Source organism: Scophthalmus maximus, chromosome 22, assembly GCF_022379125.1.
Source record: "Scophthalmus maximus strain ysfricsl-2021 chromosome 22, ASM2237912v1, whole genome shotgun sequence".
Lineage (NCBI taxonomy): Eukaryota > Metazoa > Chordata > Actinopteri > Pleuronectiformes > Scophthalmidae > Scophthalmus > Scophthalmus maximus.
This window is the reverse complement of record NC_061536.1, coordinates 9,811,109-9,831,832: the sequence shown is the minus strand read 5'-3', so window position 1 is coordinate 9,831,832 and position 20,724 is coordinate 9,811,109. Positions and strand designations below refer to the sequence as shown.

General features: G+C 46.8%; 1 protein-coding gene across 4 annotated transcripts in view; it reads right to left on the bottom strand.

Annotated features, from left to right (window-relative positions):
• myo1g (myosin IG) overlaps positions 1-20,724 on the bottom strand; it is a 38,616-nt gene that overhangs the window by 7,862 nt on the left and 10,030 nt on the right. For all 4 annotated transcript variants that reach the window (XR_007030315.1, XM_035620853.2, XM_047330017.1 and 1 more), the window contains 10 exons: positions 20,459-20,529; positions 15,992-16,066; positions 15,705-15,837; positions 13,700-13,866; positions 12,887-13,094; positions 12,115-12,338; positions 11,407-11,551; positions 9,672-9,776; positions 8,834-8,947; positions 5,180-5,337 (listed from right to left, as the gene is read on the bottom strand). Coding sequence is in view for 3 of the 4 variants with exons in the window: in XM_035620853.2 (XP_035476746.2) it covers positions 5,180-5,337; positions 8,834-8,947; positions 9,672-9,776; positions 11,407-11,551; positions 12,115-12,338; positions 12,887-13,094; positions 13,700-13,866; positions 15,705-15,837; positions 15,992-16,066; positions 20,459-20,529 (1,400 nt within the window). In the remaining variant the exon portion in view is untranslated. The remainder of the gene's footprint in view (positions 1-5,179; positions 5,338-8,833; positions 8,948-9,671; positions 9,777-11,406; positions 11,552-12,114; positions 12,339-12,886; positions 13,095-13,699; positions 13,867-15,704; positions 15,838-15,991; positions 16,067-20,458; positions 20,530-20,724) is intronic.

The window sequence follows — 20,724 nt, the reverse complement described above, 5'->3', positions numbered from 1 at the left end:
CACAAAGTCTGACCAGGAGTTAATTTTATCACAAACCGACCCCGACGGATTTTCCCTGAAAGAAGCGCTGCATTCACAGAAGAAGACAAGTTTCCAACCCCAAACTTTTTTGAATTGTAGCACCGCAAAACAAGCAGAATCCTCATAAAGGAGCTTTTGTAAAGGTGTAATTAATCAGGAGGCAGACCAAATACTGCAATCATCGTTGTGACGTTAGGATATAGGAAATATTAATTATTCAGATAAAAATAAACATAAAAAATATATTTATTTGTGTTTTTTAAGTCAGAGCTGATCATATGACAGAACTGACCTAAATATTATTCATCAGGGCATGAAAAGTGTATTTAAATATAATCATTGGACAGAAGTACATAGAAAAACACTGATACTGAATTGCTGCCAGAATCTGCTTAACTATTAATTATCTATACGTCAGGGTCATCCATGTGTTTGGATTAAACAGTGTTGGGTTGGTTTTTTTTAAACGTATTTTGAGATAGGTTTATTCACTCACGTGCTGATGGTCTCACACACACACACACACACACACACACACACACACACACACACACACACATGATAACAAGCCAGCTGTAATCAACAGCTAGATTTAGGCTGGACTGAGGGTTAACGGGGGGACAAAAAAAATCAGTGAACCACATGGCCGGGGCCAGCTCTATGGGAACAGAGAAAGAAATAGGTCAGTGTTTACATACACTATGTACGTCCACTCAGGTTAAAAGCCGTTGCCATAGTTGCAATCCATACGATCAAAAGTGCACAAGCTCGCTGGCAAGTTTCAAAACGAGAAGAAGATCAGAAGCTGTGCGGTGGAAAGGAGAAAAAAAAGGGACAGAAAAGTGAGAAAGTGAGCAGGGGGTTTAGGTGACCGAGGGGAGACGCCTCCGCTGTCCCGCCGCTCTCCGGCCCGCAGGACCGACAGCGGGACGAACGCATTGAGGACAGCCACTGAGGGGGGAGGCTATTTCAGGCTTATAGGATGACGCCTTTCACGACCTCAAAAGCGAATTTAGAACAGAGACGGCGTTTTTTTGGCCCGGGCCCCCACACCGACTGACAAACTGTTGACGTCCAACAAGGTCAGACAATAAAGTCATTCCGACACCAGTATCGGGGCACCGTGTGCGTGTGTGCGTGTGTGTGCGTGTGTGTGTGTGTGTGTGTGTGTGTGAGCTTCTCTTCGGTTGCTCAATAAAGCCACATCACAAGACCACACTCAAATATGCTTTGAGGTTAATGAAATCATGTCTTGGTGTTTGTTTTTTCGTTTTCTTGCTACACTGGGAAAAGAGGGCGACCTATTAATGCAGGTTTTTAGTGACGAGCGGAGAGAACGCCGGAGAAGGAGAGAGGCTGCGAAGAAGAGATGGAGCATGTGTGAGAGCAAATAAAAGGCAGAGGAGAGGAGGAACGACTGACGAGCGAGGCCGAAGGTGGGAAGGAGGAAATTAAATATGTTTTTAACAAAAGAGTTGAGATAATAAGATGTGACTGTGAGTCAGGATATAGAAAATGATTTCATCAGGACTGATTTTTAGAGACTGTGTTTAGCTGCTATCCGCAGTTGCTGTGAATTTGCCGCTGTGTCGTGACGTCTCATTGTGAACCTTGACCCCTTGACCCCTGAACTACGTAACGCACTGTTGTGAGGCAGAATTTCACCTGATAAATTATAACAAACACAATAGAAAGTATGGCTGTATATCCAATAGTTATCTTCTCTTATTGAATAATGAATCAACTTTGTGTTAACAGTGATTACAGTCAGTTTGGTTACATTTGGTTTATTGACAGTCAGACGACGAGGACGACTTGTTTAGTGTGTCTGAGTGACAGTCCCAAAAAGGTACTATCTCTCCAGATGTACTTTTCTATTTTGTATCACGTCCCATCTGCTAACATATAGAGGGCGGCGTTCATGACCTACACTGCAGCCGGCCACCAGGGGGCGATCAAGGTGATTTGGCTTCACTTTTGAGGAAATGTTATTTTTCGTCCATCTTTATATACAGTCCGACAAGTAAAGTCGTGAGTTGCTACATTTGAAAGGATGAGCCATCAAAAATATTTTCATGTTTTACAGGAGGAGAAAAATGCATTGAAAACTATTTTAAAAAGCGTATTTTTAGCATAAATTTGAAACAGCAAAACATTTATGAAGGGATACTTAATATTTCACTATGTTCTACAAACTACCTGCTGCAAATTTTGATCGAGCATCGCACCGATCATATAAAAACTTTTATCCTCCCGATGGTGATTGATGAAATGATAACATCCCCAATTGCCTTTTAAGAAAAGTCCTCCTCAAATCTTTTAAGGCCGAAGCAGATCAAACCCTAAATCCTGTCTATACTCCCCCAGCTGTCCCAGCAGATGGTCCACGAGTTCACCCCCCGCCCCAAAACACACACACAACCTCTCTCTCAGTAAACAGACACACTCACATACCGACACACACAAACACACACACACACACACACACACACACACACACACACACACACACACACACACACACACACACACACACACACACACACACACACACACACTTCATTCATGCTGACAGCCCAGGTGACAGGAAGAGAAAGCAGGAGGGAGAGAGAGAGAGCGACAGATGAAGACGAGAGAGCGAGGGAATGTTCTCCGTCGAGGGAACGAGAGACGGATGTGACACGACGACGGCGCGTCGCACAGCTCTGTCCTCGCCGACGACACGCTGCGGCTTTGAAGTCGCATTTCACCCCTGCTGCCGCCGCCGCCGCCGCATTCGACTGACCCACTTTTCCACAACTCGCTGTGGCACCGAGCACTTTCTCAGCCGTAAACACTCGCGGGCCTCGCAGGTCTCCGCGCTCATGTTTCCATCCGAGCAGCAGGAGTCACAATCACTCCATTGACTGCTTCCTCTCCCCCGACCACTCTGCTAAACTCACAATTCTGAAATGAGGCGCGCGTGACTCTCATCGTCTGGGAGCCCACTTCCTGACGGAAAGGAAGCACAAGAGGAGTGTGTTTGTGTCATTCTCCTCCACCGTCAACCCCCCCCCCCCCCCCCCCCCATGCTCACACACTTACACAGCTCACCCCTGACTTTGTCTCACGAGTGTGCATGGTCGAGGTCGCGACCTCAACTCCATTCACCGCAGATGGTGGCACAAAGACAGGCGGAGAGCGGAAAACCCCGCTCCTGATGGTTGGACTCTCTACTGTGGCGATGCTCACCGCGCTCCCCAGCCAGAGACGCGCAGCTGCTGTAGGGGTGCACGGTGATGGAGAGACACCCCCCCCCCCCAGAAAAAAGAAAGACCAAACCCAGACCAAAAGTCTAAGACTCGTAAAGCCCACAAAAGCCTCACCGGGGATCCGGGATCAGCTCGCAGAAAAACAGGGAGGCTCATAAAAGTGGGAACACACACCCTGGTGCGGGCGGCTACCGCCTGCCCGGCCTCTGAGCTGCCCCCCCCCCCCCCCCCCCCCCCCCCCCGGGGAGCAAAAACAAAATAAACGACTGAACCCCTGAAGTAACACGACATTGATATGAGTGAGGAGACAGATCAGTAGATGTTGTATCTCCACTTGACACCAGAAATCAATCAAGCAGATCTTTTTCACTTTTTCACAAAATATCAGAAACTCCTCCGACGCGAAACAACTCAAAATACAAATTATAGCCTCCAAAATGACGTAATACACAAGTGTATTATACCGCATTAGCTGTCGTTCACAACTGCGGCTGCAAGTAATGTTTATGTCCATTATGTGCTTTATTTTCTCATTCAATCAATTAGTCGGTTTCCAAAGATTTTCAGCCACATGTCGTGACCTATCCTCAGAGGATGGAGTTAATCAGTAGTCATGGATTATTACAGTCAGTGTGTATGTGTGTGTGTGTGTGTGTGTGTGTGTGTTTCTGTCGTTGGCCAACTTTGGGGACAAATTAAAGACTAAAAAACAGTCAATGGGGACTGTTTTTCCAATCAGGGTCAAAAGTTGTGTCTGTTTGAAAAATCTGTGGTCAGTGGTCATGGTTACGGTTAGGGTAATGAATGTATGTTAACTCCCACAAAACTTTAATATGGCCTTTGATAAAGATAAAAGTGATCTAAATAAATAAAGGTTTTAATTTAATTAAATTAAAAACAGCTCGCTGCATCGCCACACGGACCAAAACAGTCTGCGCTGTGTGAAAAAAACGCGCGGGTTTGTCCCATTGAGATCCAGTCTGTCAGAGATGGATGTGGGAGGGAAGTGAATCAGATTCATAAAGAGCGACGACCCAACAGGTTCAGGGGGGCAAATGTGATGAATGTCAGCGCGGCGGATCCATTTCGCGGACGTTATTCAGAGCGCGGCGCCGACACCGACAACTACGACAGTGATGAATGCCGAGAATATGATTTGTGTAATTGCTATGCGGCATTAATAGAACTGGTCTTATCTGAGGGTCTCTGACCAGCGACGATGAGTCTCCCCGCTGTGTTGTTTATTCATGTGACACCCAGAGACCCAAAAGGCTGCAGCATGTTTTCTTTCCAAACAGTCACTTCACCACCTGATCTCACTGATTCAATTCTCTTCTGCTTTCAACCTTTTTCTAACTCATGAAATGCTGCTGGAGTGTTTTCCTCTAATGCAGTTTATCGATTCAGTTACTAGCTGAAGTTTAAAACGTATCTTTGGATGTTAGAGCAGGGCTTCTGAATTTGTTCGTTTGACTTGAGTTAAATAAAAAAAATGTTTAAGTCTTGTTATGTTTGAGGCAGAAATCTGCAAATATGTTTCTGCTATTTCCCTCCAGAATTTTGCCTGAGAAATGACTTAAATGCTCAATGGATTCACAAAATGGTTGCAGATTATTCAGCTGCAGAAAAAGTAATCGTAGTAATTAATTTTAGTTATAGCCTTAAATCTGTGTCATTGTACATGGAATCATGTCTTAAAAGTAGATCACTGGTAATTCGTGTCTTAATAATAATTTTAAATTCATATTTGTGCCGAGTCCAACTGTCACGGCCGGAATTTGTCTCGTTGGACTTGTAGAAATATCCAGATGTGTTTGTCCCTGCGGGCTGACCCTCTCGAAGACATCGGCGCAAACAGGAAAACGAAGCCGCGGGTTAAGAGGTTGACCATTCTTTGCAGAACTGACCGTGTGAAGTGGTCGACGAGCGCTCCCACCAGCTCGCCCACTCGGTCCTGGTTGGGGCACAGCTCCCCTCGCTGCAGACACAGCAGGACATCGTCCTCAGAGGACGTGTGTAGCGCCACCATCTGGTCAGCACCGCTGGTCACGCTCAGTCCCGTAAACTGTGGAGAGAAACAACCCACGAATCACGTGTCAGCCAAGCACTGGGAAACACCGGTTTTCACACCAGTTTGAGTTTTTTCTTTAGAGATCGTCTGAAGAAGTTTTTCTTCCGCTTCGGAAACGGTGGCGAACCACCACTCGTGTTGACTTTTTTAAACATTGTAAATGCACAGGACCTGGCAAGCAGGCTGAGTGAATGTGACATTCGGCGGCACATGTGGGAGCGCCGGAAATTAATTTGGACAAAAGATGTCAGGGATTATCACGTCAGCGTATAATACTTGTGAATTTAATACGGCACAGCGCAGTATATCCTGGATCAAAAAAACCATGCATGAATGGAGTCAGCGGATTATTTTCTGCTCGTGGTGTGTGGGGTGAGAGGCATTCTGCCCACGGTACACGTGAGGTGCAACGAAGAGGAAGTCATGAGGTGTGACCCAGATGGAATAATGTACAGATTTACAGCGGCTGAGGGGAAACGTGGGCGAGAGAGAGAGAAGGAAAAAAAGGGTGAAAGGAAACAAAAGCAGTTACAGTATGTGTGAATGGTATACTGACAAAGAGACGCGAGGTGCATCAGAGATTTTAGAAAGGGAATGGGAGTCAGAGTGGACTAAGCCTCTTACGGCCCCCAGCGCACACACAGGTTAATCCAGCAGGGACGACCGCGAGCGGGACGTCCCGTCACCGTCAAGGCCAGACTCTGGTACGACCTGTCCCGTCAGTGGAGGCAGCGCTGTTAATTTCTTGATGTCACTTTTTATTTCCAAGTAAAACTAATGTGGAATATTTCTTTCTTCAATTACTAAAAGTCATTAAATCCTCAGCTGTGGAGTCATCTCCTCGGATGCGCAGTTTTTAAAGCTGCAACTACAGACGGGTATTTTTTCCCATCAATTATTCAGTTCAGGCAATTCAATGCCACGAAATAAAACCAATTACAACTTCAGAGTGCACGGTACAACTTTAAGTTGCATCAATTTAATGGATTAAACAACTAAAACTGAAAACTGAACTGAGATAATGAAGGCCAGTTTTGGAAATCTGTTAAAATGACTGCAGTACCCATGAGCCTCAGCGGCCTCGTGAGTCAGAGCACTAATGATTTCAGGAGGTGAGGGTGTAGTAACGCTCCAACGGATTTTCAGTGAACCACTGACTTCTACTTCCAAACGTTGATCAAAATTGTTAAGAAGAACACGTTGCGTCATCTCCTGGGCTTGTTTTTTTTTTTACAGGACTTTCTTTTGAAGCTTTTGAGTTTCAGTTTAAACAAAATGACTCCGATCAACGGAGGCAACGCATCTACGCCCAAAGCCGTTGACCTGAGTGACGCCTGAGCCTCCAGCGCTGACGGTCAGACCCCGTGACTCTGGTGACACAGTATATACAGTATGAAGACATGTCCGCTCCGCTTCTTCACCGCTCTGCTCTCCGTTTCCTGACCTGGATAAGACTCACATCCCTCAGTCTGAGCAGCGGGGCCTGACGGCATCAGCTATCTTTAGCCGCGCCGCTGCTGCATAATGATGCTTTTTAACCCTCTGGCGACTTTTGAGCTCTTTAGCATTACTCCCTCTCTCTCTCTCTCTCTCTCTTTGGTCTCGCTCTGTCAACCCACTGCTGGACGCCCCAGCTGTGCTGACTCATTATGTTGTGCAGGTGTTATTAGGAAATCTACTGATGGATACAGTTGAAACTGACAATGAAAACCGTGTTCATGTCAAACTTCTCTCGGCGCCGTCTCCGCCCTCGAGGCCCCAGTGAGGCACAATTTGTTTCAATGACTTGACACAGGAACGAAATAAAAACAAAAAACGAAACGACGGGGCAGCGACAAAAAATGCCACTGTACAATGTCGTCCAAACATCATATGATCTGTTCATATCACTTATATTAAAGAGAAACACAGCTTTGTGGGGGTTTTTTTAAATGGCCCATGCAAACTTTGTTGTACAAGCTTGTCCAAGAACTAATTCTACTGGGAAAACTGCCACAAGCTATTGTAATCTGCAGGAAACCAAAGCTTTACGGGCGTAACAACGGCAGCGCACACGAGATGGTCAGTTCCCAACTTTAACTTTTCACTTTGTTTTCCTTCAGGCTACGCTTGAACTTCTTACATCCAGTCCCCGCTGTCCTAAACCAACAGCGTGTTTCAGTCAGAAACACATCAAGCCGTGGAACAGAACGGCAATGAAATGGCTTTTTGAAGGCACAGATTAAATAGAGCTGTCATCTACTGTCTCTCTCTTCACTTGTCACTGTCCCCCGGTGAGATCCCTGTGCCACTTTCTCCGATCGGACCACGGAAGGAGCCAGGTTTCGCCCCGGACGTGGCTGTCGAGGCACAAAAGCGCGGCGTCACACAGCCGCCCATCGCCTAACATTCACACTCACACTCACACACACACACACACACACACACACACACACACACACACGTTGACTCTCGACTCTGTGAAAAACAGGTCAAAAGCCCCTTGAGTCAAGTCGCAGGCTGTCGGGCCTCTTATTGCTCTGGTACCTTCCTCACTTATTGATGGATGGCAGTGACCCAGGTCAAACGTGATGGAAGTCTTGTGTGTGTTTGTGGAGTGAACTAAGGAAGTGCACAATTGAGAAGCGGGAGTAAGAAATAACGGACAGCTGGGGATGGAGTACAGAAGGTCTGACCCACATTCACAGCAGCTGTTCCGAAGTGGAGCCGCTACTTGCTGCATCATATGGTCCGCTTCCACTACTGTACTCTTTTTTTCTTTTCTTTTTCTAACCCCTTTGAGTTTCTGGTTCATGGCTCGTCGTCTAAAAAGTTGCATTTTGGTTAAAGGGGATGTTACACACCCGTCTCTTGCCAGTGTAATACATACTTGGGTAACCTTGGCATTATTCTTTCTTGATTATATTATTTCATTTTGTTCAACATAATCCTTTCCATCCCCTGCAGAGACAAAAACTAAAAGTAAAACTATCGCATCCATCCATTGGAGGTCGCCAGGCCATCCCAAGGCCGATATACAGAGACAAACAACCATCCACCTTGGTGCGCCAAATACTTAAAGTTAAATCCGGTTGCCTTCGTGCACCACTTAAGAAATCCGACAAGCGCTGGAGTGGACTCCTCCTTCTTTTGGAGGTGTCGCTGAACAGGCCTGAGGATGCACCTCTGCGTTTCCCCCGTGGATCAATACAGTATTTCTGATTCTGTTTCTATAAAATACTGGATGTGTTTGTAATAGTTTCTGGGTGACAATGGAGCCAAAACGTGTTAGTATAACTTCCATTTAATGAGATGATGTTGGTAATGATGAAAAGTTTTTAAAAAACAGGGTTGAGTTTACAGGATGTGTATATATATATATATATATATATATATATATATATATATATATATATACACTTGAGTCCCTGCAAGCATCGCATAATTGTTGTGTGTTACATTTCCCTGTGCATGAGTGTGTGCCAGTGGGCTCTGCCACGCGAGTACTCACGGCGTCTAAGGGAAGCCTCTTCAAAACCTTGTACTGTTTCCTCGGCTCTAATTTGTAGACGTACTTGTCCGTGACGAGCAGGCCGCGGTCCGTGCTCTTGTTGAACCTATTCACCTGAGAGAGCACAGGGGGGGGGGGGAAACGGAGAAAAGAAAAGGAGATCAAACTGTGTATTTGTTGCATTTTTTTTTTTTTTTTTTCTTCGTTTAGAGCCTCGTTTCGCCTCTGGGTTTGTCGCTCGTCTCAGTTCCAGAAAAACACGTTTCCTTTGCGCAGCTGCAACGCACAGAAACAACAGAGGCAAGAACAAATGCTCTGGTGTGTCCGTCGGCGTCGGAGGTTCGGTTGATTCACTTTATCAAAGCCAGATATACTCAAGCTAAAGCTTTACCCAGAATTTAGCGGGAGCCCTCTCTGTACAATCCCTGATAAGGAGAGGAGAAAAAAAATAATGTGGCCATTATTATCCACAGGGAGATGATAAGAGCAAGTTCATCGTGAGGTACAGTAATAAGTTACGAGCCTCGGCTGATGCACCCGGTCGATAGAAACCGGGAAGAATCTCAGAGGTTAAGGAAAGTTCGCATTCTCGGGTTCCTTTCATGATGAATCCTTTGATTTTATATCCTTCATCATTTCCCGTCTAAGAGGCTCGTGCTTCACTGTTGGAGCATGAAGTGTTGAGCTCATATACAAAAGGGGGGAGAGTGCGAGGGGGAAAACGGCAAGTGAGAAAAACATCCCACAGCTAAAAGGAAGCAACAAAGGGAAAGAAGAAACTCCCGGTGGCTACAGAACAGATGATTTCTTTTTTTTTTTCCCCTCCCACATACTGTACCTTCCTGCAGAAGCACGAGAAGAGGACCTGACTGTACTCGTTTTTGTTCCTCAGCTCCTTGGAAGCGCGGATGAAGCCGGAGCTGGTCTGCGGGGAGTCCCGCACCTACAGAGAAATACAATTTAAATAAAGGCCCCGCATTACTAGTATTACAAAGTAGCCGGCTGATGTCACCGGCCCCAGTTCGGACCGGCAGAGGAACGTATATCTCGTATAGAAAGTCTCGTTGACCTCGCTCAGCCTCTCTCTAGCCTTATTTTTTTCTTTTTTTATTGCTTCAATTCCATAAGCGGGAGATCAAAGCTCAGGGCCTCGGGGGGCTGCTGTGACCAGACACGGTGTTCCACAGGCGGCTGCTGATGCCGGAGCTAAACTGCCTGCTGAGGAATACGGTCACGGACATTTTAAAACCGTGTCATAGTCTCCCTGCTGCAGACCGCAGCCATCCCAGTAATGTCTTCAATCTTGCGGGACGGTTTCTCCCGAGAGCCATACTGCATTTATTCATTCATACTGAATATTCACTGTATGAGCACAGTATGTGGACATTCACGAGCCCGTCGGTGAGGGCAAAGCTCATATTTCTTCCAATAGCAACTAGCTACGAGTGGATGTATATTTTTTTCTTGCGGCCGATGCCAATACCGATATTAGGGAGTATACATTTTCCGATACTGATACATCAGCTCATGGCAAAGAAATGTAAAATGAGGCTTGATATTTTGCAGTTTGGCCATAAGCTTTATCATATATAACTTGAAATAAAAAGAAAACAAGAATAGAACCAAATATATAGAACTTGAATTAAGAAAATAAACATCATTCTGTTTTATATACAATCATGTTTTTCAGTAAAATACAAACATGAATGCACATCTTTTCTGCATTGTTGCCGAACGCGTCTGCGCGTTACATGCTTATACTTATGTAGGTCTTCATGGATGAAACTACAATCACGTGAAGCCCCCAAAGGAGGCGGGCGAGTCACGGGCCGCCTGACAAACCCAACGAGGTGAGTGACTCAGGACTCACGGTCCCCGAGGGCGCCTTCCAAGCCCCCGGGCCACCAAACGACCTCAGATTAGCGGGTTAAATGAGCATGGCTGTGGGCTTCATTAAAGAAAGTAAAAAGAGGCTGCGTTCACAAGCAGCATCCTCCTCCCGCGGTCATGCCGTTTAATCGCGAGGCTCGTCACATGTCCCCGTATACATTCACAAACAACGGATGATTTTCCTGCGTTTCTGTGACGCTGCTGGTCATTCGAGTCTCGTTTGCTGTCATGAATCACTGCGGGAAAAAAGACCTGCCAGGAGGGTGAGTTCAGTCCAATGGATTATTCCAGTTATTATCAATAAAATAAATGAAAAGAGGAATAAGCCTTATTGTTTTGCAGTGTCACAGTTCATAGTAAATGAGGTCCTCTCGTGGAAAATAAAGAAAATGGAGGTGAAAACACCATTAAGGTCAAAAGTGTTAAGAATTACATGATGTCAAATGTATTTTCCAATGCACAGGCTATGTATTCAGACCATTGTTTATTTTATAGGGTTTCTTGCAAGTTTGTAGAGAGTCTAATCGAGCACCAGTATCTTTTTGACTAAAAGTGTTGCCCAAGTTCCGAAATCGAAACAAATGCTAAGATTAACCAAGGACTATTTCAGCGTTTAAAGTGCGGCAGAACAGGAAAACACACATTGCCGGAACTCAACATTTTTGTTCAAGCGTGATTCTCACATTGGCCAGGTAGTCCCTCTCCCAGGCCCTCCCGAAGCCCCAGTCCTTCCTCTCGCCGCTCAGGGTCGACTGGGCCGCCACCTTGGCCCGCACCTCCAGCATGTCGGACGGGGGGATGTTCTTCACGATCTGCCTCGCCCACCACCTGACAGCAGGGGATGAGAGCCAACGTCAGAGGTGAGGCAACACGTCAGAGGTGCAAGTACAGTAGGAGGTGCCGCCTCAGGTTAATGCGTGTGAGGGGATGAGAATAGATTTTATCTGCAGCGCCAAAACGCGCTCTTGTCAAGTCGGAGGTCACGCGGCCAAAGACTCCTTCAAGCTGTGGCTCAGAATGTATTTAAGTCTTTCCAAAGTTTTTCCCCCAAACATCTCTGTCCACAGATAAGTCTGTCTACCAGCGGGTGGGTCACCAACTAACACGTTGTATCTTGTCAATTTAATCTGAGGCTAAAAGCAAAGTGCAAACGACTTGTCGTGCTCTTGAGGGGCTGTTATGCGACAACAGGTATTTCTTGGATAATGCAAAGCGACTTCCTGGACGCTCAAGACTTAACTTCGGACAAAGACAGAAAAGGTGTTTCCCCCTGTTTGCAGTCGTCGTGCTAGGTAAAAGTAAAATGTGATAAAAGAGGAAGTATTAAAAAAACTATTCTTACAGTTTTGTTATTTCTATGGTGTATGAGGTTTGGTTTCGTGGGATCTGACCTGCGATGCAGCATGACCGTGTTACTATGAAACTGGAGCAGCGTCGCCGGCGGGGTCGGCCACTCCACGCTCTTTCCGTAGTCGGCCATAGTTCGCACATTGGCGAACCGCCGCACCACCTCCCAGAAGTGAGCCTTGACCTTGTAGCGCTTATAGCAGCCCATGATGGCGTAGATGGCCCTCATCCGCCGGCAGCGCATGCGAGCTAAGGCCCCGCGCCACACCTGCCGAGTGTTGTGAAAATAAAAAAAAAAAGGGAGGAAGGAAGAGTTAGAGAGACGGGAGAGAACGGAAAAAGACGTTTCCTCGGCGTCCTGCTGGAGCTGAAGAAGTGTGCTCCGGTTTCAGGAGCAGACTCTGCAGAGTCATCGAAGTAGGTCAGGGGAAAAGAGAAGAGAGGAGGATATTTCACCGAGCAGGCGAAGTAATTGACTTTAATGTAACTGTACTCCGGTTCTCATTAATCCTCCCAATTATTGTTACAGGAAATTAGGATTCACGCTGGCAGATGAATACAGCCACATATTCATGAGGCTGAGGCAAACGGCAAGTCTCTACTTTCAAAAACCCAGGAGGCAGCGTGCGAAACTGGAGAAGATAGCGTTGCAGACGGTTAACCGCAATCACCCATCTCGAGCTGCCCGCCACGATGAATTGAGCCTGTATCGATTAATTACGCTGTCAGATCATCGAAACACAAGCACATTTAAAATCATCGCAGCCGCGACAGCAAGGAACGTAGTCGTGCTAACTCTGAGGAAGGCGGGCTCACCTTCTGCAGGAAGAGCACCAGGATGGGGATGACCGCGGCCCTCTCCTGCTCCAGGGCGAAGAGGGACCGCGGCGTTCGGACGAACAGCTTCGTGTGGCCGTACGCCACGTCGTCCTGGAAACCGTAGTGGTTGACGATGGCCTCCACGGCCTGCCTGTCTGAGGCCATCAGGTGGTTTGGCCAGGTGTACTCGCAGGTCATTTTGTACCTGCGGCGGAGCGTTCAGCAACGAGGAAGAGAGGAAAAAACCGGGGTAATGATCGCACCAGTTCTGCTCAGTATCTCGACCTTTATCCACAGGGGTGACGATATTAAATCGACTCTAGTGGAATCAATCAATCAAACAAGCCAGCTGTGCGGTGTCTGTCGTGGGCCTGCAGGAGCTTTCACGTTGCATGAAGTGCGGCCTCATGTGTTTTTGGAGATTGACTCACGTTAGGGAGTAAAATCCCTCTTCTGCATTAAGTTTTGCCCCCGGACATTATCTTAACACCTGAAGTTCGGTTTTGAAACGACACAATATTCCTGAGCTGTGCCATTAAGACACTTTTAAACTCCAAAGGAGACAAGAAAAAAAGTTTCTACTAGTTTTACAGAAAAGATCACATGTAATGCCGCTGATAAACTTATTGATTTAACCTTAACTGCTGGTAAATCGAAGTAAAAATTCCCCTTTAGAGCTGCCATCCTTCTACTTCAGTAAAATCATTAGGTTCATTTCGCACCCCTGCTGTTACACTCTGCTGTACCTTTAACACTGAGGACGTCCTGCTTTACAAAGTGTCACTAACTGCACTGAACACGCCCTCTTACCGCTGCAGGACGCGGGCGTAGGGCTGCCTGTAGGCGAAGCCCGCCCTGCGCACCATCACGTTCTCCAGCAGGCCCAGGTAGGCCACCTGGTGCTGGCAGCGGGCGTCGTCAAACAGCACGGCCGACTTCATCTCGTTGGGCTTTATGCAGCGCACGTAGTACGGCTCCTGGAAGAGAGAAGAGACGAGCCGACATTGTTCCGGGTGTCGCTGTGAAAACAGGGGGCACTAAATACAGCTGTTTGTGAAATAAGCTCAAAAGCAGATGAACGTTTTTTATGTGTATGTTTTAATCCTTTTTCAACCATGTAAAGCACTTTATAATTGTCTTTTTTAAAAGTGCTTTATAAATAAAGATTTTTATTATTACTAAGATAAAATTATACACTAGTATCGCAATGGATCTTGAGCTAATCAATCATTTTGAAAGCTTATATAGCACTGACCGTACTTCCAACAGAGTTTTGCATGTTTGAGTTTGTATTTCTTTCATTTCAATTATCCTCTCTATGCAAACTTGCATTTGTCTTTTTCATCCTCATGTTTTCATCGCTGCCGTGCTCGTCCGTGTGAAAGTAAATAAACTAAACTCGTCTTGTAAACTGTCTGTGAGCCGGAGCCAAGCTTCATCAATGGCAAACTTAATATTTTCAGCCAACAGCACGGCGAGCTGCTGAGCCCCGGAGCGCGTCCAGCACGTCCGCTTATTAACAGCACATTGAGCTGCGCGTTCGACTGTGAGCACGCCGGCACCTCGACAGGGATCTCCGAGGTCCACGCGGTATCCCGCCAAAGAACAGAGGCCGCTGCGCTTTCAGCGCTTTCTGTGTGTGGAAGCGAACCAAGTGGAAAACAAAGAGAGCTGCGCGTTCGGACGACACTTGTCATCCATCATGTCAATGATGTATCTCGGCTCGGCAGAGATTTGACAAACGAGGCAGTTAATGAGGGTCGGGCGCAGGTGAACCGCTCTGTCAATGTGATCTGAAGGGGGGGGGGGGGATGGGGACGGGGGGGATACAAAACATTTGCCAGTGGAGCTTCCTTTCATTTCACCTCAGCCACACCACGTCGAGAAGCAGCAACACCAGCCCAACAGCAGGCCGTCCCAAAATAACAGCAGGAAATGTCAGACTCCAGTCGGTGAGATGAGGCCAGGAGAGGTGAGCTGCACCGCCGCCGCCGCCTCCTCCTCCTCTTCCTCCTCCTCCTCCTCCTCCTCCCAACTCAACACAGTCAGACAGGATGAGGACAAGCAAGAGCACACTGCTGGACAGCTGCACGCCTCCTCCACAGTTTGCGATGCATGACGACGAAACTGTCCTCCCAGAAGAAACATCGTCCTGCAGCCTCAGAAATAGCCTACAAAGCTCTACGAGGACCGGAACGGCTAGATCTGCTCAAACTGACACGAGAACATGAGCAAAAGAGCGAAGCCTCCAGTTGGTCCGACACACGTTCTGCCCCTGCAAAGCCAAAGAGGGCAACTTGCTCAACTTTCTATAGAAAGGGATAGAAAGTGGAGCAAAAAGTGCAATATCAAAATCATCATTTCTGAAAAGAGCACGAAAACAGCTCTGGCTGTGCAGGCAACTCGACAGCCAAAGAGTTGGGTACCAAAACTCCATGAGATAGCCATGGCCTACTCCAAAGAAAACCCACACTACAGCTAGCTTCTGTTCTATGTCCATCTCCTTATTATTCTGTTTAGTATACCGATTATATTGATACCACTTATTAGGAGTAAAATAATCAACCTTTGAAGGCACAAAATGAAACCACTGCAACCTTTCTGTCTGTCATGCAGTTTTCCAGCCAACCTAAAAACCACCGTCCCCACAGCATTTCTCTCAGCTTCACCGCTTTACTCTCTGCCGTCACACACTTCAAGTTATACTGTCAGAGCGGGCTGATAAAGAGCTTCGGCTGATCCAAGTCATCTGCTGCTTCCCCTCGAGTCAAATGCAGAGAAAGAGGAAGTCAATCATGAGCCGAAACCCACTGACCTTGCAGGCCAGTTTATCCACCAAGGCCACAATGGAGTTCTTGAAGAGGGTGGCGGCGGTCAGAGGTCGCTTGGTGACCTCGGTGATGCTCAGCTGACCATCTGGCCACATCTCCCTCAGGACCGGGTTGGAACTGTGAGAGCGCCGGAGAGGCAAAGAGAACGGGGGGAAAGGAGAGGACGCCATTACCTAGGCGAGCAAGAGGAAGCTCGCGTTCACACTTAACCCAGTTACCCAAGTGTCAAGAACATCGCGATGTGTGGGGGGAAAATGAGTTTTTTCAGCACCTGTTGTACATGAGACGCTTGAAATCTTGGAAAAGCAGGTCCTTGTTTTTGTCCAAAAAGCCCTCGACGGAATACCTGCAGCAGAAATAGATGGGGGAGAAAATGTGAGAATAATGCAGAGCAATTGGACAAGAGGTAGTTCAAAAGAAGATGGGAGGCCCCACTGAAGAGCCCTCGGAGTAAAGTGGCGGTGTCGGGACGCGGCGAGCCAGACAGGGAGTAACACAAATGAAACGGTGAGCGTCCGTCACTAAAACGGGTCACTGCCATTAACCCATTAACCGACTCTCCGCTCTCCACTCCAAAGGATTCACAGTCCTCAGGCCGGAGGATCAGCACGACAGTCATGTAAGCTTCGACAATTTACAAATTAGGAGCGTGCTCAAATTCCCCCCATGGTTTTGGAGAAAAAAACCCCCAAACCAAACAAACTTCTGAACTTCTGTGTGTCTGCTTTTCAAACTGCCCAGTTGGCATCAGCGGGAGGTCACGGGGGCAAACTGTAGGGCACAGTTACATAAGTCACCCAGCCTCGGGGGTCGGAGCCTGCCGCAGTGTACTGTAAGCGTTGCCTCAGATAAACTCCCCCCCCCCCCCCCCACTCACAATTAAATTATAACTCACAGTGTGGACGCTGTGTGAGATGAAAAGAAAAAATTGCATCCTTATTATAGAACACACAAATTGTGCATACTGAGGCAGTCCTGCGCTGAAGAACCAACATCACAAAAATGCTCAGTGTTCAAGTTTAAAGTCCTGCCTTCAAAACATACTTGGCGCTTCAGTATCTTCAGCCGAATGGACTGAAAATATCAAAAGTAAAAACAGTTGCTCCGCAGATATTTACGTGATATATATTATTATATTCATTCTGAGCTGAGTAGCATTTTAGCATTGTAGCTGCTGGAGGCAAAGCCAGTTTTATAACGTTAGGTTCAGTCCGGTGGTTCCCAACACACGGATCCAAGATAAACATTTTGGGACTTATGGCTGTAATATACACTGCAAAAAGCAAAATATTTCGCCGTGAAATGTAGTGGAGTCGAAATATGAAGTTGCATGAAATAAAAATACTTTACTACAGTGCCCTTCTTGTTTAATCCCACTCTCTTCCACCTTTTCTAGTAAACACACATACAAACACAAATACACACAGTCTGTCACATGACATCCACTTGGCCCTGTCTGTCACATCTGGAGGCAAAGAAGCAGAGGCCGGCGATGACAGATGTGACCCCTTGGCTCACGGGCACGGGGGAAAAAACCCCCCCCCACCACCTGACCAGATTCCGGGAAGCGTGCCGAAGGCAGACGGAGTGTGAAGGGATGACAGAGAGCGATCGGAACACACGCCACAACACTCATCTACAAGGACGGGACAGGACAGGGCAGGGCAGTGGATGGAACAGGACGGACAGGACTGAACATGCAGAGGCCCTCCAGAGACGGGGGGAGGATTTCGAGAGGAAAGGATATTCATGTGAAGGTCGAGGTTGGTGCGAGGAGAGGGCTGCGTTGCGCAGGGTTAGAGGGGGCACACGCTCGCGGTGCCAGGCGACATGAATGCGACATTTCTTGCGAGACAAAGTTGTGCAGTATAAGGGGGAAATGAAATATCTTATGGCTCCTCAAAGTGCTGCGTGTGCAGGCTGAAATACTACAGGGAGTTTAAAATGTGGGTAGCAAAGAGAGCCAGGTGATGGGTTGCAGTACAGGAGGAGGGGAAAAAAGAAGAAACAGGATGAGGAAAGGAAGAGAGGAGGAGGGAGCGAAGTAGGTCAGAGCGCGTGGTGGTGGCGGTGGTTTGGTGAGGGGAGGGGGGGAGGAGTGCAGCGGGAGGCAAGCATGAGGGTATATTTATCGTACAGATAGACTCGGATGGGATGGGACAGGGGATGATGGGGGGGGGGGGGGGCAGTGCCACCAGGAAGTAATATACAAGGGGGTGACAGCTTGGCTGGAGCGACCTCGACGTGGCCCTGAGACGAGCTGGAGCCAGGTGATGGGGACACGCAGTGATGGGGACGAATATCTGTCGTTTCCACTGCAGTTCTGTCACACGCGCTCTTATCCAGCCGGCCACGTTGACGCTGCCAGTGAGGGTATTCAAAACAACAAGAACAGGGGAAAAAACAACATCCTGCAATTTTTTTGATTTTTTGTCCACCTGGGGGCAGCAGAAACAAGATGTGAAAAGGTGTGTTTATTTAGACAACCAGCAATTACGGAGCAACAATATCATTAATTTAGAGTCATGTCTATGTCGCTTCTCTTTGAGCTCTGTTTTTGGTCTCCACCAACTCCTGAGCAAACCGCTGCTTTACGCTCCATTATGTTCACCAGCTAAGTCTCTAACTCGGTCTGTCTGGCTGTTAGTTGCCGAGCACGTAGGGAACAGGTACAGTGAGGTTTCCAATACTTTTGATGAAAACAGCAGCTTGCTGCCACCAAAGACGCCGCCATGCACCAGAGCAGCGAGGTGTGAGGCGGAGCAGTAAAGTTGTAGGCCGGACCAGCATGGTATTCTACCAGAGCGGTATTGGTACTTCAACTCAAGTAAAGGCTCTAGCCTGAATGCTGCCACGACGGAGAGATATGCAGCCACGGCTCTTTGGGAGAAGTGTAGTTATTGTATGTGAGAGCCACCTTGAGCTTCCCAGATGGACGAAATCGCTCGGTGTTCGACATCGTATTAGCCTGGATTTCTCCGAATCAGAGAACCTCTGTAAAACCCTCCTCCAGTTCTCCTTTGATTACTGCTGCCGCTACATCTCGCGGAGCCAAAATTGTCTCATCAGCTGGCTCCATCCCGCCCCATCCCGCCCCGTCCCCCCCTCCCTCCCTCCTCCTCTGCCTTTCGTGTTCCCTCGACATATTAATGTCCTTCCCCTCACTAGATTGAGGGCAGTACATGTGAGCGGCGGGGATCTTCTGAAACAGAAGCCACGGAGGATGACTGCTGGCCACAGGCCTCATCTGGCCACCGTCACTTTTAAATCCAGTGAACACGTTAGGGAAGTGGAGCAGCGACGAAGGATGGAGGAGGAAACAAAGTGGTTCATCTCTAGTCTGCGAATCATCAACCAAACAACCACTCACATCAAGAAGAAATATTGTACTTTCAGAGTAGGATAAAAGCAAAAAAAGCCCTAATATGAATTAACTATCTGTTTTACAACGTTGTGATTTATAATAATAAAATGTATCCTATAAATTCTGTACTAGTGGCTCAGAACATTTTTGTGTTTGAATATGGTCCAATAGCCTTTTGCAGGTCACCACACTGATTCTTTCCTGTTTGCTTCTACTGTGACAATCTCACATTCACAAAAAAATTACAAAAAAATATAAATACTGTACCATAGTAACTTATACAGTCACTTAGATTCATTTGCATTTTAAATGAGGTTAAGACATTTTCCCCTGAACCATACGTTCTACTCAAAACAGTCTATGGCTCTACCTGCATGGGCTTTAATTCCAACGTGTGCAATAAAATTAATTTATTCCATGCAAGCGAAAACAACCGTGGAATTTAAGGTGTCACCAGCCATTAAATCATGGGGGGGAAAGGAAAATGAAGTATGAGTCATAAAGTGTTACATGTCAAAGATGCAATATGGCACTTTTTTTTTTTTTAAATTATGTGACCACCGCTGCTGTGAAATATCATTCGTCAGCACAGTCGAGTCCACATCCTGTCACCGCCCCCTCAATGACGCGTGCAGGTTAGTGAGTGCACTCCACGTACGCAGGTGATGGACCTTCTACGTGTATTTTTTTTACATGAATGAAATGTACAGAACTATTTTTTTATATGGGATGCTAGGAGTTTTATTTTCAGATGTGACAAACCTCTTAGATCACAGCTCTGATTGTAAACACCGTTTTCAAGACGCACCCGTCATACGGAGCACATACTGTGTACGGAACTGACCCAAATATTCTCAGGGAATTAAAGACAATATTGTAATATGTACATTTAAAAGATTTTATCGGCCAACTGTTGAATTCATACCGCCAATTGGGGCCAGCGTATTACCAAAAAGAAACGAGAACTCTTTGGTCACTCCTCCCCTAAACCTGTGCCACAGTAAGACTTGCCATCGTCACACAGGGACAAATCCTAACCCAAATCTGCATAAAATAATGTCTTCCACACAGCTTCACTTTGCAGTCACAGGCAGATTGTGTTCCCCGGTTATTATTAGACTGACAACAAAGATTTCATACCCAGTCTGCCCAGTCAGAGCGGCAGGAAAGATGTGGTGGTGGCAGGAGGGGAGGAGGAACCACGAGAGGGACCTGTTATTTGCTCACATCCTCTTGAGAATCTCGGGTAATTTTTTGAATGATTTAAACTAGAACACTTTAATAGGATTATGAGGCTTATACGTTTTCAGCTCACTCACTGGCTGGAGCTGAAGAGCAAAGAAGCCAAAGAGTGTGAATGTGCGGTCGACTCACGTGACGTCTCCAGCATAGTGGCGGATGCGAAAGTGTTTCTGAAAGTCCATGGTTTTGTCAGTGGGACTGAGCTGGAAATTGGGAGAAGAACCAAAACTCAATAAATAAATTATATATCTTATTGAATGTATATTACAAACACACATATCAAATATCAACTTTGAGAGGAGGGCAATGATGGCTGTGTTTTTGAGCCCTGGCTGTTTGAAAAGCATCTTCTTCTTTTTCTCTGAATGCAAAATATTAGAGAAACTCTGCCCTCTACT